Below are 27,513 nucleotides of genomic sequence, written 5' to 3' on the forward strand. Positions count from 1 at the left end.
CTCTGGTTTGGGCAACAAATTATAGCCACCTTAGTTACAAGTAGCAAACTTCATGACATCCTATTTCATCACACTCAACTCTCCTTATGTGTGTTACAAGATCGCCTCCCAGAAGATAGAATGGGGAGAGTCAGCAGCACCTTGGTACAGAAATCTGTCAGGAGCGTGTGAGTTCAGAGCAAAAACGATACATTTATGTGTGTGTGTGTGTGTGTGGATTTGCTGTGTTCTCCTGTAACCCTTGCCCACTAGCAGGTTCCCTCACGGTTTTGCCCCTCTCCTCACCCTCCACCTCAAATGCGTGTTCAATATGAGGAGTGCAGCTTCCTCCCTTAGGAACTATTTATTGACATCTGTAAAATTATTAATCCCAACACAATTTTGTAATTCATGCAATATTTTCCACCGTTTTCTTCGAACAAGCAGTAGCTCATTGATGGTCCTTCATGTGTTATTTACGTAAGACATATTTGTTAATTATAATAAATATTAAATGTACTGAGGGGCAGGGCTAAGGTGCAGTGACTTGGCAGAAGTCATTCTCAGAAAGAAGGGGACAGAAATTAGAGTCAACTCTAGCGTAGGGCCTAGGATCCTTCACTGGCCACAGGCTGCATCATTCCCCAATAGAGGAGAAATTTGAGAGCATGTGCAGGCGGCGACTGGTCTTCCACTTAGAGCAACTTCGTAAAAATGCTGGAGGTATGATGTGGACAAACAGGTGGTCCCCAGGAAAACAGGAGGTCCCGGAAACACGGCACCTCTGCCACCTGCCCAGCCTCGGGAAAGACTACAATTCCCACAAAGCCCCGGGGCGCGCGCAGCTCCCCTGCCACGCGGCTTGCACCTCCGCGTCAGTCCACTGGGGGCGATGTGGAGAGTCCTCCGCCGCCCCGTAGAAATCGACGCGGCCTCGGAGCCGCTTGCTTCCTGTTTGTCGGACGAAGAGACATGGCGGCTGCTCCGGCAGCGGCTGGAGCTGGGTCCAGCCGGGGGAGACGGTCGGCAGCTACAGCGGCGGCTTGGGGCGGCTGGGGTGGCCGGCCACAGCCCGGTAACATCCTGCTGCAGCTGCGGCAGGGCCAGCTTACGGGCCGGGGCCTGGTCCGGGCGGTGCAGGTAGGAGGCCAGCCCGGAGGGGCGGGGCGGGGCGGGCCAGTCTGGAGCTGGCCAGGGGCCGGGGAAGAGGCCTTTCCAGGCCGCCGCGGGGGCCGGTCAGGTCCCCCCTTGGCTGGCCGCGGGGGCTGTCCTGTGTGCTGCCCGGACGCTGTCAGCCGCGGTAGGACGCTGGGCAGCGGCCGGCCCGGAGGCCAGCACGTCTGGGCCGAGTTGGGTCGGGCTGCCCGGGCTACTGGTGGCGCGTATAAGCCCTGGGTCGAGTTTCTAGATCCTCATTTTCCTGCGCCACGTCTGCATGTCTGGGGGACCTTGGCGGCGAGTTGGCTTCTTCTTCTACTGGTCTCGCGTTTGCTCCTTGTGAGCAGGACGGGGTCGTCCTCGCTGCAGCCCCCTCAAACCGTTCCCAAGCCTATTATAAAATGTCATCTTCTCAATGAGGCCTTAACGTTCCTCCTCCTCCTCCTCTTCCAAAGTAGGCTTCCATTGTTATCCGTCAAATCCCCCCCAGTGGTTTTGATTGCATGATATTTCTTAGGCGGCAGTTGCATATTTCTTTGTTGTCTGACCTTTTTGCGCCTGTCTTCCACATTAGGCTGAGCTCCAACGGGTCCAGAGACTGTTTTGCCAGCGTAGGGCGACATGCATTGGAGGGGGAACTTTAGTCAAGCCCGAGTTCAAAGCCCTGCTTTTTTTTTTTTTTTTTCTTGCTTGGGCAAGTTACCTTTCAGTGCCTAATTTTCCTCATTTAACTCACCTTTTAAGGTTATTATCAAATTCAAAGAGGATAGTTGTGTCAAGTGTTAGTGTATTTCAGGTGCATTTAAGGACCGAAGGTAATTCGTTACTGTTTCAGTTACTGCCTACCTATCATTACACCAGTTGTGTGTGTGTGTGTGTGTGTGTGTGTGTGTGTGTGTGTAGGGCACTACCTTAGAGTAAAGCAGGATGGATGACCCATCTCACTTTTTCCTCGTTCTCTCAGGTGGTCCCAGAAGTTACTTTGAAATCATTAGCTTAATTTAAAGATAGCTTCGCATGTGGTTTTGATGAACATACCCAAGCATCTTGTAAGTGTTGATGGGAGAGTGATGGGATTTAGGCGACTGGGTGGGAGGATGGTGTGAGATTTTTCTCAATACACCATTACATCTTTGAGGTTAGTTTTCAGTCATTTGAATATTACTCAGATATGATAAAGGTGTAATGATCTGTATCTGTGGAGGGTGGCAGATGACGGAATGCTTTTGGGTAGCTGTCTGTTCCTACAAAACGGTAGATGAGCAATCTTTTCTTCCTTGCGTTCCTCTGCATCTGCCTTAAGGTCTGAGAAATACTTGCTCTGTCCTCGAAGCCAGCATACCTTGTTGAGCTGAGTATGTAGGGACAGGCAGAGAGGGAACTGACTTCACTTTATTTATTTTCGTTTTTCGAGACAGGGTTTCTCTGCGTAGCCTTGACTGTCCTGGATCTCACTCTCTACACCAGGCTGGCCTCCTCAGGGACCTGCCTGCCTCTGCCTCTGAGTGCTGGGATTAAAGGCATGTGCCGCCACCACCTGGCCAGACTGACTTAACTTTTAATGATCATGTATTTTGGGTCAGTCAATGTGCAGGTGTTGACGTTTTTTGAAAGTGAGTTTACTTTTGAGACAGGCTCTCACTGTGTAGGTCTGGCTAACTTAGAACTCATTATATAAACTAGTCTGGCCTTGAGCTTGTGGTGGTCCTTCCTCAGTACTCTTAGTGCTGGGATTGCGGGTGCATTCCTCCACACCCAATAGTCTTCAATATTTTGAGCCACGCGTTGAATTCATCTCAACACAGATGAGGAAATTGAGGTTCAGAAGGGTTAAGCAGTTCGATTGTAAACTCCCTTCCAGAAAATCACTAAGAACAGTGAGCCATGGAAATTCTCTAACATGCTGAATGAGGCAGTTTAGGAAAATAGTTTGTTTCCAATGCTGAAATCCTAGGAATGCTAGGACACTAGATTAGAAGGCTACTAGAGTATTCTTGGAGCCTATTTTGGATGTTCCTTGTCCCCACAAATGATGCCCAAAGTTTGTTTCAGTCAAATTACCTTGTTAGCCTGTAATTGCATATTTCTTTGGTATTTTGATACAGGCACTATTTCAGAGGTTGAATTAGAACCCCTGTCTCCCAAATAATAGTGACAATGAAGTGGGAACCGTCATATTTCATACTTTGCTTTCTTTTTTGTTTTTTTTTTTCTTTTGAGACAAGATTTCTCTGGGTAGCCTTGGCTGTGCTGGACTTGCTTTGTAGACCAGGCTGGCCTCGAACTCACAGAGATCGCCCTGCCTCTGCCTCCCTGGACGCAGGGTTTACAGACATGTGCCACCACCTCCCAGCTCATATTCCCTTTCTTAGCAGTGTTCTTCAGTTTCGTTTTGTTATTTTCCCCTTGCTGTGCTCTCCCTCTCCCTTCTCCTGCTATGCAGAATAAGTTATTTGCTCGCCCATATTTCCATAGCACAGTGCACACACTGGTTACAGCATATGGCACAGTAGCAAAGTGCCAAGTTTTTAAGAAACTTTTTGAGGGGGTGGTAGGGTGGGGAAGAAATAAATTTATTAAGTGCACTGTAAGGGGCAGCAGGCTGGACAGTAGCAAGAGCACCTCTTGCCTAATTACCTTTTAAATAAAAAATACACATATGGCCAGGAGGTGGTGGCGCACGTCTTTAATCTCAGCACTTGGGAGGCAGAGGCAGGTGGATCACCTCAAGTTCGAGGTCAGCCTGCTCTACAAAGCGTGTCCAGGGCAGCCAGGACTACACAGAGAAACACTGTCTCAAAAAACAACAACAGCAAAAAACCACATATATGTTGATCATCACAACTGTTTGAAGCTATAGGATTCAGTAGCGTTTACTAGTCTCACACTGATGCACACTGGATCTCCAGAGCCTTTTCATCTTGTAAACCTGAAGCTGTATCCACTCGGTAACTCCTCGTGCCCCTTGTAGCCCTGTAGCCACATTCTGCTTCTCTTGCTGTGAGTTTGACCAATGCCCTGAAGGTTTATCTGAATACCACATGGTAGAATTTCCTTGGAAAAGACTGGATTTTGAAGTAAGATGGGTCTGAATTAAATCCTAGTTCCAACTTTTTTTTTTTTGCCAGTGCCCCTAGGCTAAATCAATCTCTTTAATCGGTTTCATTATTTCTAAAATCTATCCCATAAGGTTGTTATGAGAATCAGGTGAAACAGTAGGTCTAGAAAGTTGAACCAGTGGGCCAAATACTGGTTACCTGATAAACAGTTGCTCTCAGCCAGCAGTAATTAGACTGGACTTTTTTGAGAGAGTGTCTTACTTTTCTTTGTATCTGCAGAGCTTGAAACAATACCAAGCACTTGATAGGAAGGACTCAGGAAACTATTTGGATCGGAATATTATAGCCTCAGTCTGTGTCTGTCTGTAGTCACTCTCCGGTAACTCCATAGCTTTAAAGAGTTCCAGAGTCAAGCCACCTGTGATTTGAAACCTGGCTCTGATACAAACTTGCTTTAAGTCTTTGGGAAAGTTACTTAATATCTGTTTATCTGTAAACTAGAGATTACCCCAGGACCTAACCTCTTAAGATTATGGTGAGGAAAAAAAAATGTGTTTTTACAAGAAAACGTTGGAAATAGTTAACTGAAGTATGATGAGTATGCAGAAAGGTTAACTTCTATTATTTTTATAAATATTGTATATTCTGATGGCTCTTAAGTCTGTCTCTCCATTCTCTTTCTTTAGCTCTGGTGGTTAGGTATGGTCAACCACCTGCTCTGAATTTCCATGTAGATAATGGGCAACTCAAGTTTAATATGTATAAAGCCAGAATCTTGGCCTCCTCTTCCACCAAATCCCATCCTCCCCATCTGCCTCCTGTGCCTGAGTGGGGCACAAGGGCAGCCTGAGAGAAGACTGTAGGTCTCAGGATGGGCTGGCTGCTCCTTCTTGGGTTTTCATTTGCCTGCTTCTCTTTCCGATTGTTCGGCCGTCCTCTGTCAGGGTAATAAATATGCCAGGATACTTTGCGGTTTATTGATGCCTTCATATTCATCTGCCCATTTGATCCTCAAAGCAAATTGAATCTTTATTTATTTATTTGTTTGTTTGTTTATTTATTTATTTTGGTTTTTGGTTTTTGGAGATAGGGTTTCTCTGTTGTAGCCTTGGCTGCCCTGGATTCACTTTGAAGACCAGGCTGGCCTTGAACTCACAGAGACCCACCTGCCTCTGCCTCCCAGAGTGCTGGGATTATAGGCGTGTGCCACTGCGCCCAGCCAAGTTAAGTCTTACAAATCCTCTGCTTGAAGGTCCCCGGCTGCTTTCCATTGCTGTAGAACCAAATCTGTACAAGGTCCTGCAAGGCCAATGGGGTTGAGGGGAGAGAGACTGGATAAACAGTGGTGAGTGGAACAGCAGCGCACCTGTGCGTCTCAGGGCCCCTCACCCTCAGATGCTTTGTATCTTGGCCATTTGGTAGTCTGGGTTATGGAATGAACTCTTCTGTTCCCCCAAGTGCTGCCATTGCATCCTCTGAGATCACTCTAGATCTCGCCTGTTTTACTTTCTACTTTTTTCTTTAGATCCTTTCTCTCCTCCCTCCCAACCTCCCTTCATTTCTGTCTGTCGCTAGGAATCCAACTTGGGACCTGGTACAGGCTAGGCAAATACTCGCCCACAACCTCCCTCCCAACTTACTTACTTACTTACTTTCTTTCTTTTGTAAATACTGTTTGTTTTAGTCTTACTCTATTAGGGTTTGAAACTTAATGATTTAAGTTTAAAAAAACAAAAAGCAAAAACAAGCTTCTCTTTCCTGGTAAGGGCAATTTGACACCAAGAAAACCTTGGAAACCGGGCATGGTAGTGTTATAGCTGGTAACTCCAGCACATGGGAGGCAGAGGCAGGGGGACTGTTAAATTACTCAAAGTTCAGGTTGGTGTACATAATGAGTGAGTTCTCGGCCAGTCAGGATTATACAGTCTGACTTAAAAGCTATACCCCTTCCTCCATGTGTGGGGGAGGGAGAGGGAGATGGGAAGAGAGAGAGGAAGAAGAAAGAAAGAACCCCTGGATAAGTACAGTCTCAGAAACATACTAATACTGTTAGTTTCAGCAGGTAGCATTTGTATCCACAAACCCTAAGATGCACCCCCTCCTTGTGTTGAAACCACACAAACACCATTGCAAAGGATACAGGTATTTAGTGGCTAATATTAGTTATCAGACTTCCATAACAAGATTTTTGTTTGTTTGGTTTTTCAAGACAGGGTTTCTCTGTATAGCCTTGGCCTCCTGGATGCTCTGTAGAACAGGCTGGCCTCGAACTCACAGAAATCCACTGCCTCTGCCTCTCAAGCGCTGGGATTAAAAGTAGGCACCACCACTGGGCTCCTAATAAGATATTTAATCTTTATTAATAATCCACTGAAATGTCTGTTTGTGTGTACTTTGCTATTTTAAGACATTAACTATCTTTTTTTTTTTTTTTGCTATCTTATGCTTAGGATTAAACAAAAAAGGTATACATTTGTTTTCATAGAAATCAGCTTTTAATTATTTTAAAAGGAAGCAGTAAAGACAGTCAGTAAAAATTGTGAAAGTCTGTAAATGTCACATTGACTAAACAGGCTGACAGCTTAGGGAACATGGTGTAAGAGATTATCGCTCCTGTGAACTGTCAAACCACAAGTGCTTGAAAAGAAAGCCCCATATGACACCTGCCAGTAACTCAGCTGTGAAGATGCCTGCGTGGTGGCTCTCTTATCGCAGCGTTCAGGTACTTGCAAGGAAAACAAAGTGGAAATGATTGTTTTTATTTATTTTATTTTCAGACAAGGTCTCTCTGTAGCCCAGGTTGGCCTGGATCTTACTGTGTTGGCCCCAGATAACTCATGGCCTCCTGCCTCAGCATCTAAAGCGCTAGGATTAATTATAGGTACAAGCTACCATGCCTGGCTTTACATGTTATTTTACTTATTTATTTTTTGGCCTTTTGAAACAAGGTTTCTCTGTATAGTCCTGGCTGTCCTGGACTCGCTTTGTAGACCATCCTGGCCTCGAACTCCCAGAGACCCGCCTGCATCTGCCTCCCGAGTGCTGGGATTATAGGTCTGTGCCACTGTGCCCAGCCACATATTATTTTAAATAAGTGTCCTAAAACCCAGTGTATAAGTTGTAAACATCTGAAGCTAGGAATTTCGACTGCGGCTGGGTCTTGGGGTATCATGAGGCTCATTACAGGCAGTAGCAGTGCCCTGCTCCACTCTTCGCTCTGACTTCCACTCTCCCATTGGTCACAGCGTAGCTCTCGCTTTCACAAGAGAAGGACCCAGGACGCCAGAGTGTTTCTAACTAACCTGTTTATAAAGTTCTTTCTCCACTTTCCAATTTGATAGCATCTATTTACTTCCTTGGGTTAAAGATTAGAATCTAGGGGCTGGAGAGATGGCTCAGCGGTTAAGAGCATGGACTGCTCTTGAGAGGACCCAGGTTCAACTCCCAGCACCCACATGGCAGCTCACACCTGTCTGTAACTCCAAGACCTGACACCTTCACAGAGATATATGTGCAGGCAAAACATCAATGCACATAAAATTAAAATAAATAAATTATTTAAAAAATGATTGGAATCTATGTGTCACTTACTTGTCTCTAGCATTCTCCCATTATCACAGTTTTGGTTGTTGGTATAAAGTAGGTACATTCTGCTGCGTGTATAATTACTATTTATATCAGAGCCATGTATGTCTAACAGTTACGGGCTTAATATATCTTCCTTGGTATTAAAAGTTATTTTTCTTGTGTTTTTATTGATATATAAGTGCATACACAGTAAAATTCACTTTTCTCTTTTCATGCTGGAGGTTAAATTCAGGCCTCACATGTACTGAACATGTGTTACACCATTGAGAAACATTTTTAGTGTATTATTCTCTGGGGTTAGACAGATGTAGTCATGTGGTCACCACATGAGTCTAGGTTGTCTAGAAAGTCTCCTTGGAGGCTGCAGCCCCTTCCCATGGTCACCCCTCGCTCCGACCTTTTCCTTTTGGAGTCACACAGGGACATGCTGCTGATACCGCTCATGTCTGTGACTGACACTTCATGGAAGCAGCTAAAGAGAGGATAGTTTTATCTTGGCTCTGGCTTCAGGAGGGAGGGTCCACCATGGAGGAGATGGCGTGATAGAGGGAGTCCGTGGTGACAGTGCATGGCTGCAGACAGGATGGAGAGTGCTCTGGCTGGAGCCAACCTGGGTGTTACCTTCAAGAGCTGCCCCCAGTGTCCACCTGTGCTATCTATGTCACAGTCCCAAAGGCACCACAATCTTCCAGAAAAATACAGCTGACCAGGCACCAAATGCTCAGACATGACCCTGTGGGGTACATTTTATATTCAAACAATGACACCTCATAAAGACATGTCCTATACCACGCGGAGCCTTCTGAGTCTCCCTAGCACACGCGGAGCCTTCTGAATCTCCCTAGCACATGTGGAGCCTTCGAGCCTTCTGAGTCTCTCTAGCACACACGGGGCCTTCTGAGTCTCCCTAGCATAAAACTGAGTCTTTTTGCATTTGTTCCGCTTTCTCTATATGTATAATTTGACCCCAATTTCTAAAACTTTTTTTTGTGTGTGTGTGTGTGGGGTGGTTTGGCTTATTAAGTTTACCAACCTCCCCTTCCTCATTGGAGTTTGGATTGGTGTATTTGCAGCTGGATTCTTGGAACTTCCCTTCATCAAGTTCAGGGCATCTTACTCTGTTTTTTACTGACTTTTTTGTGTTTTATACCATGTTTCCTAAATCTGTATCTACCTTTCTGGGAGCACATTCTGTAGTAGACTCCAGGAAGAAGTGTGCAGAAGGTAATTTTTTTTTCATGTTACATATTTGAAAGTATCTTTTACTCTGATACTTTTGTATCAGATCTAATTCTGAATTGCAAATTATTTTCTCTTAAAATCTTGTTTTTCCGAGACAGGATTTCTCTGTGTAGCCTTGGCTGTCCTGGACTCTCTTTGTAGACCAGGCCTGCGTGCACACCTGCATGCCAGAAGAGGGCATTCATTAGATCTCATTATAGATGGTGTGAGCCACCATGCGGTTGCTGGGAATTGAACTCAGGACCTCTGGAAGAGCAGTCAGTGCTCTTAACCGCTGAGCCATCTCTCCAGCCTCTTAAACTCATTCTTGAAGATGATGAAGCTATAGTCCATCCATCTTGGTTTTGGCCTGTTATTCTATCAATGGTCCACAATTAAGTTATTATGTTTTTGAGAAATAAATTAGATCCTTCTAGTTTAGGGCCTATTATGAATAATGCTAGCATGAGCACTTGTTCATGTTTGTACTCAGCGTTTGTTCCACCTGGAGGGTGCATACTGAGAGCTGCTGGGGTGTCAGCCGTGCACAGGCTTGGCGTCTGTGGGGGGTGCATACTGAGAGCTGCTGGGGTGTCAGCCGTGCACAGGCTTGGCGTCTGTGGGGGGTGCATACTGAGAGCTGCTGGGGTGTCAGCCGTGCACAGGCTTGGCGTCTGTGGGGGGTGCATACTGAGAGCTGCTGGGGTACCAGCCATGCACAGGCTTGGCGTCTGTGGGGGGTGCATACTGAGAGCTGCTGGGGTATCAGCCGTGCACTGTGTCCATTACCAGAGGTTCTCGAGTGCACGCACTAGTTTTCATTGTCATCAGCAGTGTCTATCAGCTGCATGTTCTTGCTGACCTACAGTGTTGTGTCAGTCTCTTTTTCTTTTTGGTTTTTTGAGACAGGGTCTCTCTGTGTAGCCTTGGCTGTCCTGGACTCACTTTGTAGACCAGGCTGGCCTCAAACTCACAGAGATCTGCCTGCCTCTGCCTCCCAAGTGCTGGGATTAAAACCATGGACCACCATACCCAGCTGTGTCAATCTTTTTAATTTTTGAGTTTTGGGGTTTTTTTTTCTCTCTCAGATATTTATTTAGTGGTATAATCACTATGGCTTTAGTTTATGGTGAGTTAATGAAGTTAAATGCCCTTTCAGAAGTTTATTGGAAAATTTTGGATACCCCTCTTTTGTGAATTGCCTGTTCGAATATTTTGTATATTTTTATTATCTTCTTTTAGAAATTATTTTATGTGTATGAGTGTTTTGTCTTGTCTGTCTGTCTGTCTGTACCATGTACATATCTGGTGCCTGAGGATGTCAGAAGAGGGCATTAGATCCCTTGAAGTTAGCATTACAGATTGTTGTCAGACATTGTGTGAGTGGTGGGAATTGAACCTGAGTCCTCTAGAAGGTCAGCAATGCTCTTGACCACTGAGCCATCTCTCCAGGCTGTTTGCATCTTGCTTAACTAGAAGCCTTTGACATTTTCTGGATATACAACCCCCCTCCCTCTTTAAATTGGTTCTCACCATATCCCTGGCTAGCCTCAAATTCATAGAGAGCCATCTGTCTCTGTCTCCTGAATGCTAGAATTAAAGGTGTGTGCCACCACCTCCAGATGCATATATGCACATTTTGAAGTGATGTTTTGTAGATCTTTTCTCTCATTATATGACTCCTTTTTAATCTATAAAGATCTTTTGATGAGCCAGGCATAGAGGAGACAGAGGCAGAAAGGCCTCTGGTTCAAGGCCAGCCTGGTCTATATAGTTCCAGGCCAGCTACTGCTACTGCTACATAGTAAGACCTCCCCCGCCCCCACCTCAAAAAACAACAAGAAAAATATCTTGATGAACATAAATGCTTAGTTTTATCATAGTGCATTCTGTCAATTAAGTGGTTTATCCTCTTTCAGAAACACTTGCTCTCGGGCTGGAAGAGTATATCATCTGAAGTGGTGTGGATTTGCTTTGGCATTTAGCTGTGCACCCCACACCTAGCTCCTAAGGTACTTATCTCTGGACCTGTTCTTTATGTACTTGTGAGACAGATGTTGCCATGCGCCTGTTAGCTTCGAATTCACGGCAGTCCTCTTGCTTCAGCCTGCCGAGTGCTGGGGTCACCAAGCGTGTCATCAGCCTGGACCTCTCCGGTTGTGCTTTTTGCTTTGGGTTTTTTGCAACAATAAGTTACACCACCTTTCTTCTCTTGTGCACTTTTACATTGTGTATTATTTCCCAGTCTGTTAAACTGGTGTTTTCTTAAATGTTTCTCTGGTAGGCAGCATAATATGCTTTGTTTTTAAATTTTACTATACTAATTGACATTGGGGGATTTAAATATATTTACTTAATATGATATTTGCTTTTCAAATGTCATATTGGTTCTCTGTTTTTTATTAGGCTTCCTTAATATTTATTTGTCCGTGTGTGTCCGTATGTGTCCGTGTGTGTGTGTGTCCGTGTGTGTCCGTGTGTGTGTGTGTGTGTGTCCGTGTGTGTGTGTGTGTGTCCCCGTCCATGTGTCCATGCATGTGCTTATGGGGGCAAGTGTAGGTGCATGAATGCATAGTGTATATATGTAAGTCAGAGGACATCAGTCTTCCGATGCCTCTTCTCTTTTCTGTTTGAGGCGTGGACTCTTGTTGCCTTGACCTTTCACCAGATAGCCAGGCTAGCTGGCCTGTGAGCTTCTGAGGACTCGTCTTGCCCCTCTTACCTCTGCCTTTGCTGGGCTGCAGGTGTATTCCACCATGCCTGGTTTTTTATGTGAGTTAGCTCTGGGGATCTAACTTGGACCCTCACACTTGCCAGACAAGAGCTTTATGGACTGAGCTATCTCCCCAGTCCTTAATGTTTCTCTTTTCGAAACAGGGTTTCTCTATGTAGCCTTGGCTGTCCTGGACTTGCTTTGTAGACCAGGCTGGCCTTGAGCTCACAGCGATCCACCTGCCTCTGCCTCCCGAGTGCTGGGATTAAAGGCGTGTGCCACCACATCGGCTTAATGTTTCTCTTAAATTATAATTTTATTGAGACTAACAAATAAGAAAACAACCAGATTTACTCATGGTTGTAATTTCAGTACTTGGGAGGTGGAAGTTGGGGATCAGGAATTTGAGGCTGGCCTGGGCTCCATTAGATACTGTTTCAAAAAACAGAATGAAATTACCAATTGTAAATTTTCATTTCAGTGGGTTTTTTTGTTTTGTTTTGTTTTTAGCAAATTATGGGGCTGGAGAGATGGCTGAGTGACTAAGGGCACTTGGTGTTCATGAGATGGGTTCAGTTCCCAAATACCCACATGGCAGGGTACAACCATCTGTATGTGACTCTAGTGTCAGGGCATCTGAGCCTTCTGCAGCCCTCTGTGCGCTCATACATGGTGCACATACTTGCAGGAAAACATCATACACATAAAAATAAGGTAATAAATCTAAAAAATTATTTAGAAAATTATACAACCATCACCAAAATAGTTTTTGGGCATTTCTGTCCCTTTAAAAGTTCACTTATGTCCATTATTTATTTAGCTTTTGTAACAGCTTTGTTGAAGTGTTGACTGACTTTCACACACACCCTATTTAATTATGCAAGTAAGTAAGTAGCTGTTTATACAAAGCTACAGTTACCATAACCAATTTTAGAATATTCCTGGCAAAGCAAACAAACAAAAAAACAAACAACAACAAAAGGAAGTTGGAACGTAAAAGCAAGAAGGTCAGAGTTCAAGGCCATCCTCACCTACATAGAGAGTTTGTAGTGAGGGTGGGTTACATGAGATTCAATCTCAAACTGAGACCCAGACCAACTCTGTGCCAAGAGCAGTTACTTCCCAGTTGTTCTCTCTGGCCCTTGGGGGCAGCTAGTCTTTTTATTTTCTATCTCTGGATTGGCTTGTTCTGAATATTTTTATATTAAATAGAGTCAAATAATATGTGAGCTTTTGTGTCTGGTTTCTTTCATCTAGAATAATAAGCCTCAAGATTTATCTGTGTTGTATGTATTGCTTCTTGCCAAATAATAATGCCATCACATGAATGACCTATATTTTATTTGTCTGTTTACCAGTTGATGGGCACTCAAGTTTCTACCTTTGCTTACTAAGATTTTTTGCTGTTGTAAACCTTTGTGTGCAAGATTTTTGTGGATATTTGCCTAGGAAGAGAATTGCTGGGTCATATGATAACTCTGTAGTTTGTGGGGGAGGTATGTGTGCGTGTGTGTGTGTGTGTGTGTGTGTGTGTGTGTGTGTGTGTGTGTTGCTATTCCAGGGTCTTGTACACACCTAGGCAAGTTGGACTACTCAGGTACATCCGCAGGCCTTGGGGTTTGGAACAGTCTTGTTAAGTAGCTCATGTGTGCCTTAAATCTGTGTGCCCCTCCTGCTTCCACTGTCCAAGCACTGGAGTTAGAGTCACACTCCTCTTCCTAGCTGTATGCTGAGCTTTCCAGCCTTGATAAACCGGCTGTGCCATCTTTCATTTCTACCTGGAGTGAAAGAGAGTTTGCATTTCCTCAGACCTTCCCAAACACTCTCTGTCTGTGATCATATGGTCCTGGATGGTGTGATGGAGCTCACTGTGGATTTGACTGCTTTTTCTCTGATGACTACTGACACTGAGTCTATCTAGAAAAATGTCTCTTTCTTTTTTTCTGTTTTTGGTTTGCTTTTTTTTTGTTGTTTTGTTTTTTTGAGACAAGGTTTCTCTGTGTAGCCTTGCCTGTCCTGAACTTGCTTTGTAGACCAAGCTCAAATTCGCAGAGATCTGCCTTCCAAGGTTCTTTTTTTTTTCTTCTTCTTTTTCTTCTTTGTTGTGTGTGTGTGTGTGTGTGTGTGTATGTGTGTGTGTTGTCTTTCTGAGACCAGGTTTTGTTCAGTCAGTCGCTCAGACATGTCACTCATGTCTATCATTTTAGCTCAGCCACCCAGGTGCCACTGAGGTTACAGGTATGAGCTGCTATAGTCAACTTGAATTCGATTGTTTCTGCTCTCATTTTATTTCTTATTTTCTTCTGCTTGCTTTAGACTTAAATTGTTCTTCCTTCTCTGACTTGTTAAGGTAAAAGCTTAGCCTGTGGACTAAACCTTTTCTTCTTTCCTAACACTTTCAGGGTAGAAAATTCTTTCCTAAACCCTGATTTTTGCCATATCCTACAAATTTTGGTAAATAATCTTTCATATAGCTCAAAATACATTTATGTTTCTTTTGAGGCTTATTTGACTCAAGTTATTCAGACTGGGTTGCTTCATCTCTAAAACCTTAGACTGTCCAGCTGTTCTGTCCATTAGTTCCATTACATGGTGTGAAGATACACTTTGTGCTGGGCCTGGTAGTGGATGCCTGTAGTCCCAGCACGCGGGTTACAGAGGCAGGTTCATCTCTATGAGTTCAAGGCCAGCCTGGTCTACAAAGCAAGTCCAGGATAGCCAAGGCTACACAGAGAAATCCCGTCTTGAAAACAAAGGAAGTTTTTTTTTTTCTATGCCCACTCTAGTTCTCAAATAGTGACATGGAGACCTATTAAATGTAGTAATAAGCTTTACGCTCTTAGCTGGACGGTTTCTCATCTATTGTAACCCATCTGTGGGCTAGACTAGGGTCTGGACTGTTTCCAGCCACATGCCCCATCACCTGTCATCTAGTCTCCTGCTCATCCTTGTCCTCATGACGACCTAGCCTGGCAGCCCTCGCCTCGACCTTCTCTTGTCCCTCATCTCCTCCACCTGGGACCCTCCTCATGGGATTGCAAGTTCCAACCACCTCAACTCAACTCTCCTGCCCAGCATCAGAGATGATGGAGAACAATTTTTACACAACATTGAGATAGGAGATTCTTCATTAATAATGACAGGCATGGTGGCACACACTCGGGAGGCAGAGGCAGGCAGATCTCTGCGAGTTCAAGGCCAGCCTGGTCTACAAAGTGATTCCAGGACAGCTGAAGCGACACAGAGAAACCCTGTCTCAAAAAACCAAAACCAAAACAAAACAAAACCCATACCAACAACAAAAACAGTAATAATGACAGTGCCTATGTCTGGACTGCAATTGGATCTCTGGGCACAGAAATCAGCATCTGAATACACAGTGCACAAAGAGCATCCCCCAGTGTTTTGAGTTACCTGAAACTCATACAACTCCTTAAGCTTTCTTTTGTCATTAACGTGATTTGTCTTTCTTTGTGCCTTTTACTTTTTTGTTTTGTTTTGTTTTAAAGATCTGTCTTATTTATACTAGTGTTTTGTGCACACACATATACATACATATATACACACGTCTATGTCTATGTCTATATATACCACATGCATGCCTGGTGCCCATGGAAGCCAGACAAGGGCATCAGACCCCTGGAAGTTGATCCTCTGGAACTGTAGTTATGGATGGTTGTGATCTACTTATGGGTGCTCTCCACTGAGCCTTCTCTCTAGACCCATTTGTTTGTTTGTTTGAGACAGGGTCTTATGTGTCCCTGGATAGCATGAACTTACCAGATAACTGCAACTGGCCTTGAACTTTCTGTATTCACCTCCCAAGTAGTGGGTTTACAAATGTGTCCCTGTACTTTTAATGGATCCATAAGGTCATATATGAAATAGCATTTTTAAAGATGTATTTTTATTATTTTAATAATGAGTTTGTGTATAGGTCTGTGTTTGCATCTGTACGTAGGAAGCAGGTACTGGAGGAGGCCAGAGTCATCGGATCCCCTGGAGCTAGAGTTACTGGAAGTTGTAAAGTGCCTGATGTACGTGCTGGGAACTGAACTTGGGTCTTCTGCAAGAACGGTACAGTTGTTTAGCCCCGAGCCATCTCTCTAGTCACTGAAGTGGGCTTTTCATAGACAATCCCAGCACTCGGGAGGCAGAGGTGGCAGATCTGTGTGTGTTCTCCATAGTGAGTTCCAAACCAATCGGGACTACACAGTTAGACTCTGTCTCACAAACCTACAAACAAAACAGAAACTGCTCAACTCTCATTGCCCTGCCTTTCCTTATGCCCAGTCTGCTAATGCCGTCATGGTTAATGTAGACTTGTGATGAACTAACAATTCAGGAATTAGGATTCTTCAGACTTCAAGATTGTTTTGACTGCTCTGGGTCCCTGGCATTCCCATATGAGAGTTAGTAGTAAATTTGTACAAGGAAGACAGCTGGGCTTTGATAGGAATTACATTGAATTATCATTGTAGGGGGTGTTATTGTTTTAGTAATAATAAGCAGTATGGAAGGCATTGCCAACTCAGTAAAACCCCATCTTTGAACATGAGATATATTTCCTGTTTTGTTTTGTTTTGACAAGTTCTCACTGAATAATTCAGCCTGGCCTTAAACTTGAGATCCTCCTGCATTGGTGTCCTTTATTATATATATATTTTTTATTTTATTTTTGGTTTTTCGAGGCAGGGTCTCTCTGTGTAGCCTTGGCTGTCCTAGACTCACTTTGTAGACCAGGCAGGCTTGAACTCACAGTGATCCACCTGCCTCTGCCTCCCGTGTGCTGGGATTAAAGGTGTGTGCCATCACACCTGGCTAAATTTATTCTTAAATATTGTTTTTGTTTGTTTGTTTTAAAGATTTATTTATTATGTGTACAGTATTATACCTACAGGCCAGAAGGGGCACCAGATGTCATTACAGATAGTTGTGAGCCACCATGTCTGGGCGGTGGTGGTGCACACCTTTAACCCTAGCACTCAGAGGCAGAGGCAAGCCTGGTCTACAGTGCTAGCCAAGGACAACTAGGACTACACAGAGAAACCCTGTCTCGAAAAACAAAAAACAAACAAACAAACAAAAAAGTGGACATTTCTCATTAATCTTAGTAGGAAAACATTAGTTAGCATGGTGTCAGTTTAGACTCTGTAAATACCTTTAGCTGGTTGAGAAAGTTCTGTCTGCTTCTAGTGTGTGCAGAGTGTAATCATGAGAACGAATTTGGCTGTTGCCATTTTTCATCTGTGTCTTTTGACATATCCTGAGGTGTCCTGTATGCTGGTGGTTTTCTGTATGTAATAGTTGGTATGTTGAAGTGTCTTTGCCTTCCCCAATGAATCCCGCTTGCTTTTGCTACAAGTGTTGCAAGGTTTTTGCATCTGTGTTGTTAAGAGAGATTGGCTTGTCGTTTTCTTGTGTATTTGTCTAGATTAGTTACCCGGATATTGGGCTCACTTATTTTGTGGTAATCTGAATATTCTCCTTTAAATGGGTGATGCAATACAAAACCTTCAGTCTGGATCTGGACTTTTCTTTGGAGGTCTTGGTTGTTGCTGTGTGAGTCATTACACATTCATCCTGTATTGCTGTTACAGGGCTGCTTGCTGCTCCATCAGTGTCACAGCTGTGTTCCCTTGTCATTTCCTTTAGCTTAGCTGGTCTGTTGGCATGAGGTCATTTTCAGTGCTCTACTATAATCTCTTTAGTAATACTCTCTCATTCATTCATGAATTTAGTAATCTTAGTTATTAGAAGCTGTAGTTAAAAGTTTATCTGTTAATTGACCTTTTCAGAAAATCTTGAAACTTTTAGTATTGTTTGTGTAGTTTTCTGCTTTTAATTTCTTTTATTTTTACTGTCCTGCTTAATTTTGTTGTGCTTGATTGCTCCTCAGCTTCTCGTGGTAGGTTATTGGCTTGTGATTTCCCACTGTAATGCTGTTTAGAACCCTGTAGTGCTGTGCACGGATAGTTCTCTGAATGGCTTCTGCAGGCCTCAGAGCCGCAGGTGCTTGCTTTGCTTTTTAAGGAAAGGAAAGAGGTTTTTACCATTTTTATTTTTTTATTTTTTAGTTTGCATTGATTTTTGAGCTTAAACACTATAAAATTGCTGCTATTCAGGCATTTTTGTTGTAAGAAATAATATTTTCCTGTGTTCCACTCTAAGACAAAGCATTCTTCTGAGCACTTTCTGTTAGTTACCCCTCACACTATAATAATCTAAGACACAAGTGTAGGAAGAATTAGGAGACTTTCCTGTCATCATAGGGCTGTGTGTTCAGAAAACCCAAGCATTATTAAAAGTCTGTTCCATACAGACTAAAACAAGATGCTTTTGATTTGGTTTATCTGCAAAAAATTTCTGTCTGGTCTTTGTAATGGTAAAGTGCTTGTGACTTCATAATTGCTCACGCTCTGCCATTGTGCCGCTGCTCTTGTTGGTTCCTTCAGACGTCCTTTCTCTGAGCAGGAACTCTGCAGCTGGATGACAGTGAGAGAGAGTGGGTGGTTTGCAGTTTGTTATCTGCTCTGAAGTAGTTGTGATCCAGAGAAACAAAGGGGCGGATGAACTGGGAGCTATGTACGATAAGTTAAGATCTGTAATAAGGAAGCCCCTGAGTAGGGAGCCCTACTGCGGTCGGAAGGAGAGACAGGAAAGCCTACCAAGTGAGGTTTCTTGCAGTTGGCTTGTATTTAAGAAAGAGAATATTTCTATTTATTTATGTGAATGTTTGCCATATGGGGGGGGGGTGCTGACAGAGACCTGAAGAGGGTGTTAGATTCCTGGGACTGGAGTTATTTTTGGTTGTAAGCTGCCCAATATGTGTGCTGGGAACCAAACTTGGGTCCTCTGTGAGAATAGGAAATGCCCTCAACCACTGAGCCATTTCTCCAGCCCTACATTTCTTTTTGTGTGCGTGCATGCATGCATCCATCAGTCTGTTGTTTTGCTTTGAGTCAGGGTCTCTACAGCCCACGCTGACCTGGAACTCACTACGTAGCTCAGGAGTTTTAAAAGGTCTTTTAAAAACATGGCAGCTCAGCCCAGTGTGGCGGCAGTATTCAGGAGGCAGAGCAGGCAGATCTCTGTGAGTTACAGGCCAGCCTGGTCTACAAAGTGAGTCCGTGACAGCCAAGGCTACACAGAGAGACCTGTTTTGAGAAACAACAACAACAACAAGAAGGTAGCTTGCAGCTGTTTGTAACTGTAGTTCTAGGGGATCTGACACCCTCTTCTGGCCTGCATGGGCACCAGGCACACATGTTGTGCACAGACCTACAAGTCGACACAACACTCATACACATAAAATAAATAACTTAAAATTTTAATAAAAGTTCTTTAAAGTTTTAATTATTTTATTAAGTGTATGTGTGTTTACCCCTGTGCTGTGATGTGCATGTGGGGGTCAGAAGATGGTGTGTGGTGTTAATTTTCGTCCCCTTTACGTGGGTTCCAGGGATCAGTCATGTTATTAGTCTCGTACAGCAAGCAGCCTTACCCTCTGAGTCACCTCGCTGGCCCACGTTGTCTTGGGTTTGGAGGAAAACAGCATCTCAGACAGGAACGACTGGCAGAGAGCCTCTGGGCAGGGAGCTGACATACAGAGGACACAGCTGACTTGGAGTCTGAGAGTGCACTGAGGAAAACATGAGGCTGGCGGCAGGGGGAGATCCAGGATGGTGCTGTCAGGAGCAGAGGCCTCACGCTGCGGCTTTATAAGTTGTTGCAAGCGCCTCAAGATTTCTTGAGAGCACCTTTCAGTTGCCTCCCTGGCTGTTGGGGAGTCAGCTGCTCTCTTTTGTTAAAACTTCTTTCTTGCCATTAAAATGTTCCTTTATTTTTTTGTTCACAGTTCACAGAGACTTTTTTGACCGAGAGGGACAAATTGTCCAAATGGAGTGGAATTCCTCAGTTGCTCCTTAAGCTGTATGCCACCAGCCACCTTCACAGTGACTTCACTGAGTGCCAAAACATTCTCAAGGTAACTAACTCATAGAGTCCTTAGAAGGGCTGTGCTTAGTCTCCAGATGCCCCAGACTGTTGTTGACCTTTTAAAAATAGCTAGTTTTTGTATGAACTTTAGAACACTGGAGAAGTTCAGAAACTTGGAAAGAAGAAAACAATCACTAGTGATTGCATTCTCTTCAGCTAGTCAAGGAAGGTGTGGTCGTCCTGCGCAGCGTTGAAACAGTGCTTCCTTAGTCTGGGAGGTCAGCGCTGTGCCCAGGAATGAGTGACTCCCTCAGCCCCACCTCCTGTGGTCCTGGGCACCGAGCCCAGGCAGGGCCTTGCACATGCTAAGCTAGAATTGTGCCCTCAGCCCCTGTCCCCATCCCACCCCTAGATGATGCTCCTTTTGAACAGAATTGTAAGGCGCCATATCACTGAAGGCGCTTGGGAGGGGCTTGATTGCTGTAAAGATTATCACTAAGGCAAGATTGACGTTGGATTGTGCTTAGGTTGAGAGGTCAGTTGTTCTAGACACTTGTTCTCCAGTTGGAGCACAGTCTCGGGGCTGGCCACGCTCACAGTTCCTGACTGAGCGGCTGGGTCCAAGCTTGAACTTAGAGAAGCAGCTGGAGCTACTGTTACGATCTGTGTGAACCTGTGGTCATAAAAACTGAATACTACAGTACTTTTCAGAGGCAAAGCTTTGATGACTGTATCACACAGGTTGGTTCTAAAATGCTTATTAAATTTAAATTTTCCCTTTAAGAAGAGATACTACATAGTACAGCTTCTTTATGTGCCTTAAAATGCTTTCCAAGTTGGGTGTGGTGCCTATATACTTTTAATCCCAGCGTTTGGGAGGCCAGAGACAAGTGGATCTCTGTGAGTACAAGGCTGTCTTTTACTATGTAGTTAGTTCAAGGCCAGTCAGGGCTACACAGTGAGACCCTGACTCTCAAAACAAGACAAAACAAAACACTGAAAGTGCTTTTCAAAAAACTTGTTACATTTAATTCCTGCCGAATCTCTGTATTACAGAGCTGAGGTAAAATTAAAGGCTTGGGAAGTAACTGTCTAAATGGCCTTGGTGTGTGATCTTGACTTCTTTATTCATTCTGTAAATGCATATTTGAAACCGCTGTGTAAAACAGGTTTCTGTGAATTTTTTTTTCTGTTACCGGTGTTTTATGAACAAAGGATGCTGTGCCCCTCCCAAATTTTGAGAGCTACTGCCTTTACCTGCTGTGCTGAACACCTCTGCCTTAGTCTTAGAGGAGGAAGCCCACAGAAGAATCTGCCTGAGCTTGTCTGCAAGGACCCTGACCCAGCCTAGGGGAGAAACCTTGTTTGTAAAAGTTAGAAAGTAAGGTTCTACGTGCCCCCAGTGACTTAGCGATTCCTTTGTGTGGCTGTGGAAGACCATCAAAGTGCCTCTGACTTGCAGAGCTCCCCGAGGACTTCCTGCAGGAGGCTGCGTCCACAGAGATTTGGTCATGGCGGCAGGACCAGTTGCTCCCTGCGACCTCTAGTAACCTCAAGTAGCGCCACCGCCTTCTCCCAGCAGTTCTCTGTGAAACAGCTCTGCTTCCTGTAGAATTTATGGAAGGCCTGAAGATGTTTGCAATGTCCAAAATGGCCTCACTGCTGCTCTGGAGGGCTGCTGCTGGAAGTCAGTGAGGGATACACGCCTTCCCCATGTAGCCACTGAGCTTTTTACAGCTTGGAGTGAGGTTCTGTGGGAGCAAGAGCCACTTCTGCCTTTGTAAGGCTGTGTCTGAGTGTGCAGTGTTGCTTCTCCACACGCCATTGAAATCAGCCACACTAGCCAGATTCCCTGGGAAAAGGGCTCGAGGGCCCAGATACTTCACTGAGGGCCGTCTTTGTGCTGGGGGAACGGGGCGTCATTTTGTAACTAAAATGCATATTTTAGTGTCTGGTCTGTTAAATTCTAAAAACAAGACTCTGAATGTGTCTGTGCTTTTTTTTTTTCTTCTTCTTCTTCTTCTTCTTTTTTTTTTTTTTTTTTGAACCAGGAGATTTCCCCTCTTCTCTCCATGGAGGCTATGGCATTTGTAACTGAAGATAGGAAATTTACTCAAGAAGCTACATATCCAAATACATATATTTTTGACTTGTTTGGAGGTGTTGATGTAAGTAGTTGGTTAATGCTATTAATACTTAAGTCATTGAGAATTTAAAATGAGAAGCAGGAAAGAAGAATTTCAGATTTTTGTTTGTTTGTTTGTTTGTTTGTTTTGTTTTTCAAGATAAGGTTTCTCTGTGTAGCCCTGGCTGTCCTAGACTCACTTTGTAGACCAAGCTGGCCTCAAACTCACAGAGATCCGCCTGCTTCTGCCTCCCTGAGTGCTGGGATTACAGGCATGCGCCACTGCACCCAGCTAAGAATTTCAGATTTAAAGCAAACATTTCAGATTTGTTTGTTTGTTTCGGTTTTTTTTTTCTAGATGGCTCAGCGGTTAAGAACACTGACTGCTCTTCTAGAAGTCCTGAGTTCAATTCCCAGCAACCACATGGTGGCTCACAACCATCTGTAATGTGATCTGATGCCCTTTTCTGGCCTACAGGTGTACATGCAGGCAGAGCATTGTATACATAATAAATAAATCTTTTTAAAAAGAGAAAGAGTGAGCCCTGGCTGTCTGGCCTCTTTGCAGACCAGGATGTCCTCGAACTCACAGAGATCCACCTGCTTCTACCTCCCTGAGCGCTGGGATTAAATATGTGTGTGCCATCATACCCAGCACATTTCAGATCTTAACTTTTTCTTTTTCTTTAATTTCTTTTCTTTCTTTCCTTTTTTTTTTTTTTTTTTTTTTTTTTCCTTTCTAAGACAGAATCTCAGTATTCAGCTCTGGCTGTCCTGGATCTCATTATGTAGTCCAGCCTGGCCTCGAACTCACAGAGGTCTGTCTGCCTTTCCCTCCTTAGTGCTGCCATTAAAGGTGTATGCCACCATTGCCTGGCTTAACTTTTAATTTTTAAAAGTAAATTTATTTTACATTTATGTGTGTGTGTGTTTGTTTGTGTGTATGTGTGTGTGTGATGCACACACACACACCCTTGTGGTTCTGTTCTTCTACCACGTGGGTACTGTGGATTGAACCCAGGTCATCACACTTGGCGGCTTGTTCCTTACCCCACCAAGCATTTCTCTGGTCTGCATCTTACATTTATTTATTATGTGTAGAGTGTTCTGCCTGCATGTGCACCTGCATGCTAGAAGAGGGCACAGATCTCATTACAGATGGCTGTGAGCCACCATGTGGGTGCTGGGAATTGAACTCAGGACCTCTGGAGGAGCAGTCAGTGCCCTTACCCGCTGAGCCGTCTCTGCATCCCTGCATCTCACATCTTAGCTTGAGATCTGTGGCGTTCTCTTATGTTGAATCACTGTAGTGTTGGCTTAGGAAGAATTTGTTTGATGTGCTAAAGAAGCACCTTTTAAAAGTGTGCAAAGTAAAAAGTGTGTGTCCCGCTGTCTGCTGTGGAAGCTGCTGTTTGCGGTGTGTCCCAGAGACGCTCTTGTTCATATGCGCGCAGATGCAGTGCTGCGCACCCCGCTGAGCTCCTCTTCTCCCCACGTGCACTGCAGGCCATATATCCAGTCTACTGTCTTCTGCTCTGCTTCCCCCATATAACGTGCTGATTGGTGCTGTTCCATTTGTGTACACCTAAATCTGCTATATTTTAAATATCCAATTAGTATTCCTGGTGTAATTGTACCATGGTTTATTTGCTCAGACCCCAATTGAACATTTAGTTTTTCCACATTTTTTGGTTGTTGTTGTTGTTACAAACAAGATTGCAGAGGGTTTTTAACATACTTTTGGAGCTAAAGTATATATTTCCTTTATTTATTATCCTACAGTTTATACCAATTTTTATCAAATTGAATCCAAACAAAGTATAAGAGTATCTTTTTACCATCACAAACATGCTGTATATATGTGTGTATTTTTAAACATTTTTTCTGGCCGGGTGTGGTGGCGCACGCTTTTAATCCCAGCACTCAGGAGGCAGAGGCGGGCGGATGGCTGTGAGTTCAAGGCCAGCCTGGTCTACAGAGTGCATCCTGGACAGCCAAGGCTACACAGAGAAACCCTATTTTGAAGAACCTTTTAAAATTTTTTCTTTTGGGCTGGAGAGACGGCTCAGTGTTTAAGAGCGCTGGCTGCTCTTGCAGAGGTTCAGCTTCCAGCACCCACATGGTGGCAGCTCACAACTGTATGTATCTGTAGTTCCAGGGGAGCCGACACCCTCACAGACACACATGCAGGCAAAACACCAGTGCACATGAAATTTTAAAAAAATTTTAATTGTTATTTTTTATTTTTGAAATTATAATGTAATTACATCATTTATCCATTCTATATATTTTTTAAAGATTTGTTTTCATTTATATGGATTATGTGTGCCTGTATGAGTTCATGTGCACCATGTATGTGCAGTTGTCTGTAGAAGCCAGCAGAGGGTGGAAGACCCCAGAGCTGGAGTTGTAGATGGCTGTGAGCGGCCGTGTGAGTGCTGAGACTCCAGCCTGGGTCCTCTGCGAGAGCAGCAAGTGGCTTAATTGCTCAGCCATCTGTCTACCCCCATATGTTTATTTCTGTGGACTTCATTATGCAAGCCTAGTCTTGATACAGAAAGAGCACACTGATTATTACCACAAAATAAATTCTTTTTCCAACTGCTCAAATAAATAGAACATATCGGCGCCTAGAGGCCTCTTCCCATTGTATTTATTTTAGTTCTTTACTAAGCAGATGTAAGACAAGAACAAAACAAAACAAAACCCCACTTTTCTTTACAGTTCCTTTTTTGCCATTGAAATAATGGCTCCCATGCCACACAGTGCACCCACTTAAAAGTATATGTTTCATTGTTTCTTGACTTTTTGCCTAAGTTCAAGTATAATATGTACAGTTCATTGTATTCAGAGGCATCCCACAGTCAGAGCAGTTTCATCATACCCCAGAGGAACTGAGCATTAGCTGTTCCTCATCCTCATCCTCCTGCCCCACGTAATCGGTAATTTCCCTTTGACTCTGTAATTCCTGTAAGTGGAATTATGTAATACAAGGCTTTTGTAAGCGGCTTCTTTGGCATAGCACAGTGCTTTCATGATTCATCCATGTTGAAGCATGTACAAACATTCCTTTGATACTCCGCTGTATTGATGTACAGCACATGTTGTGTATCTATGTCTGTTGATAGGCAGTTGGCTGTGATGAAGACTGCTGCCTGTAAACACTCCTGAGCAAGTTGCCGTGTGGACACGAGCTTTCCTCTTCCTGGGTGTAGACCTAGGCGTGAAGTTGCTGGGTCACATGGTAACTTGGTGTAGTTGAGGGAGCTGGCTGCACTGTTTCATACTCCTTTCAGCTGTGTGTAAATATTCCGATTTCTCTTTTGTTTTTACCAATACTTTTATCATCTGCCAACTCTGTAACCCCCATTCCAGTGACAGTGAAATGCTCCATTGTGATTTGGATTTGCATTTTCCTGATGACCAATGACGATGACTGTCCTTCATGTGTTTGTCACCTGCTTCTCTTTAAAGGACTGTCAGTTTCTCCTATTCCCATTTTCAAATCGGGTTTTCTCCTTTTTATTACTAAGATGTAAATTTTGTTTTTGTTTTTGTTTTCGAGACAGGGTTTCTCTGTGTAGCCTTGGCTGTTGTGTGTAGGCCAGGCTGGCCTTGAACTCACAGAGATCCACCAGCCTCTGCTTCCTGAGGGCTGGGATTAAGGGCATGCGCCACCACGCCCAACTAAAATGTAAACTCTTTATATATTTTCTCGATAGTTAAAAAAATTTGTATTCTTCTGTGGGTGTTTTTGAGTATTTTCATGTGTTTATTATTTCTTTTCTATCAACTGTTAGTAGCTGTTTTATTTCTTTTATTTGGTTATCATCCCATTCACTTATGTAAATGCCTACATAAGTGTAAGCACACCCATATGGGTGTCAGGTACCTGTTGTGGCCATAATAGTGTTTCTGATCTCCTGGAACTGAAGTTACAGATGATTGTGAGCCATCATGTGGGTGCTGGGAACCAAACCTGGGTCCTTGGGTGAGAGGTGGAGAAAAAAAATTTTTTCCTGTAAAAGCATCTTTTACTCTCCTGGCTCAGTTGTTGCCTAGGAGGCTCACTGCCTACATCTGCTAACCTGGGCCTAGTCCTTGAGGCTTCTAGCCTTCATACAATCTAACCTAGGCCTAGGATGTTTTCAGCCTCTGAGACCTACTGCTTAATAAGGTCTTACTGGTTCTTTCTGAGCGCTGGGCTAGCTGGTTCAACTCAGCTGTTCTGGCTCAAACTCCTCTCCCAGCTGACTTATTTAATCTGGCTTCTCTCTCGGCCTGGAATTTCTCTACTTGACCTCAGACTAACTCAGCAATCTGCTCTAATCTTGTGGCTTCTTCTTGTTTCCTGGCTCATTCCATCTTCCCCTGAGTTCTCTCTGTGTAATCCACCTCTGTATTACTGTCCAGGTAAAAACTGCCTCTTAAGTAACTTCTCTCTCATGAGAATTGGGCATATCCTATTCTGTCAAATCTTCTCTGATTTGTTACCTTTTCTGCCTCTACCTTCTAAGTACTGGTTACAAGTATGTGTGTGACTGTCCTAACTTAAAACTTTGCCGTAAAAAAAAAAAAAGCCATCGCCCCCACCACCACCCAAGAAAGTGTTGGAGAGGTGGCTCAGAGGTTAAGAGCACTGTCTGTTCTTCCAGAGGTCCTGAGTTCAGTTCCCAGCAACTACATGATGGCTCACGACCATCTATAATGTGATCTGATGCCCTCTTCTGGCATGCAGGCATACATGCAAGCAGAGCATTGTATATAAAAAATTAATAAATAAATCTTTAAAAAAGAACGAAAGAAAGAAGGAGTTCCATTAAGTTGCTCAGATTGGCCTGGTGGTCACTCTGATTTCCAAGTTGGCCTTGAGTTTTCAGTCCTCCTGTTTCCCATGTATTTGCTGCTGTAGTCTCTAGGTGACAGGAGCAGTTATACGCATGGGATGAAACAATATTGGGCCACTGCAAATTGAGATGAAGTCTGTTTTGTCTCTTCTGCATGGTCAAAGACATTGACCAAAGAAAGAAAAAAAGAAAAATTTTTAATCCTCCTGACTCCCAGATGGCTATAGTTACATACTTATGCTTCCAGACCTGGCTACAGTGGCACTTATTGCAAAAGTAAAGATTGAGTGTTACGTCTTCAGCATGCCTGGCCTTTGCATTCTCCTTCTGTGCTGACAGAACCGCAGCCTTGAGTATGCTCCGTGAGGGCTCTACCACCAATACCCCTCCTCCCAGCCCGCTTTGCAACCCCCTCGTTGGTGATCAGCATTCCCTCTTGGTCATCTTTTGTGGTCCTGTAGCACCCACTCACTCAGACCCTTGACCTCCTTAGGAATGTGCATAGGAGGAGATGAAGAAGTAGTTCAGAGGTTATGATCACTGGCTGCTCTTGGAGGCGACCCAAGTTCAGTTCCTGGCACCTACGTGGTGGCTCACAACCATCTTTAACTCTGGTTCCAGGGGTTCCAAAGCCTCTTCTGGCCTTCATGAGCGTTGCACACAAGCAGTGCACATGTACGCAGAGTACTCATATGCATCGAAACAGTAAAACCTAAAAATAGAGACATGTGCATTGAAAGGTAGGGAGATGGTTCAGTGGGTACAAGCACTTGTCCTAAAAGCCTGAAGGCCTGGATTTGAGTCCTCAGATTCCACTTAGCAGGAACCTCTGTAATCTCAGGTGTGGGTCAGACGACGTGTGTCTGAGCGCCGGGTAGAGTTGTA

The 27,513-nt window shown here is 44.0% G+C and overlaps 1 protein-coding gene across 3 annotated transcripts in view; it reads left to right on the top strand.

The window, feature by feature from the left end:
- Window positions 1-878: 878 nt before the first annotated feature.
- Window positions 879-27,513, top strand: part of TRPC4AP (transient receptor potential cation channel subfamily C member 4 associated protein) — a 59,193-nt gene continuing 32,558 nt past the window's right edge. For 2 of the 3 annotated variants that reach the window (XM_084775675.1, XM_084775676.1), the window contains exons 1-3: window positions 879-1,119; window positions 19,577-19,705; window positions 21,708-21,824. In XM_084775675.1, coding sequence (XP_084631801.1) covers window positions 952-1,119; window positions 19,577-19,705; window positions 21,708-21,824 — 414 coding nt within the window. In that variant the 5' untranslated portion in view covers window positions 879-951. The remainder of the gene's footprint in view (window positions 1,120-19,576; window positions 19,706-21,707; window positions 21,825-27,513) is intronic. The other variant, XM_084775677.1, reaches the window with a different exon arrangement.

The sequence above is a fragment of the Acomys minous genome, assembly GCF_964271855.1.
Source record: "Acomys minous genome assembly, chromosome: 3".
Classification (NCBI taxonomy): domain Eukaryota; kingdom Metazoa; phylum Chordata; class Mammalia; order Rodentia; family Muridae; genus Acomys; species Acomys minous.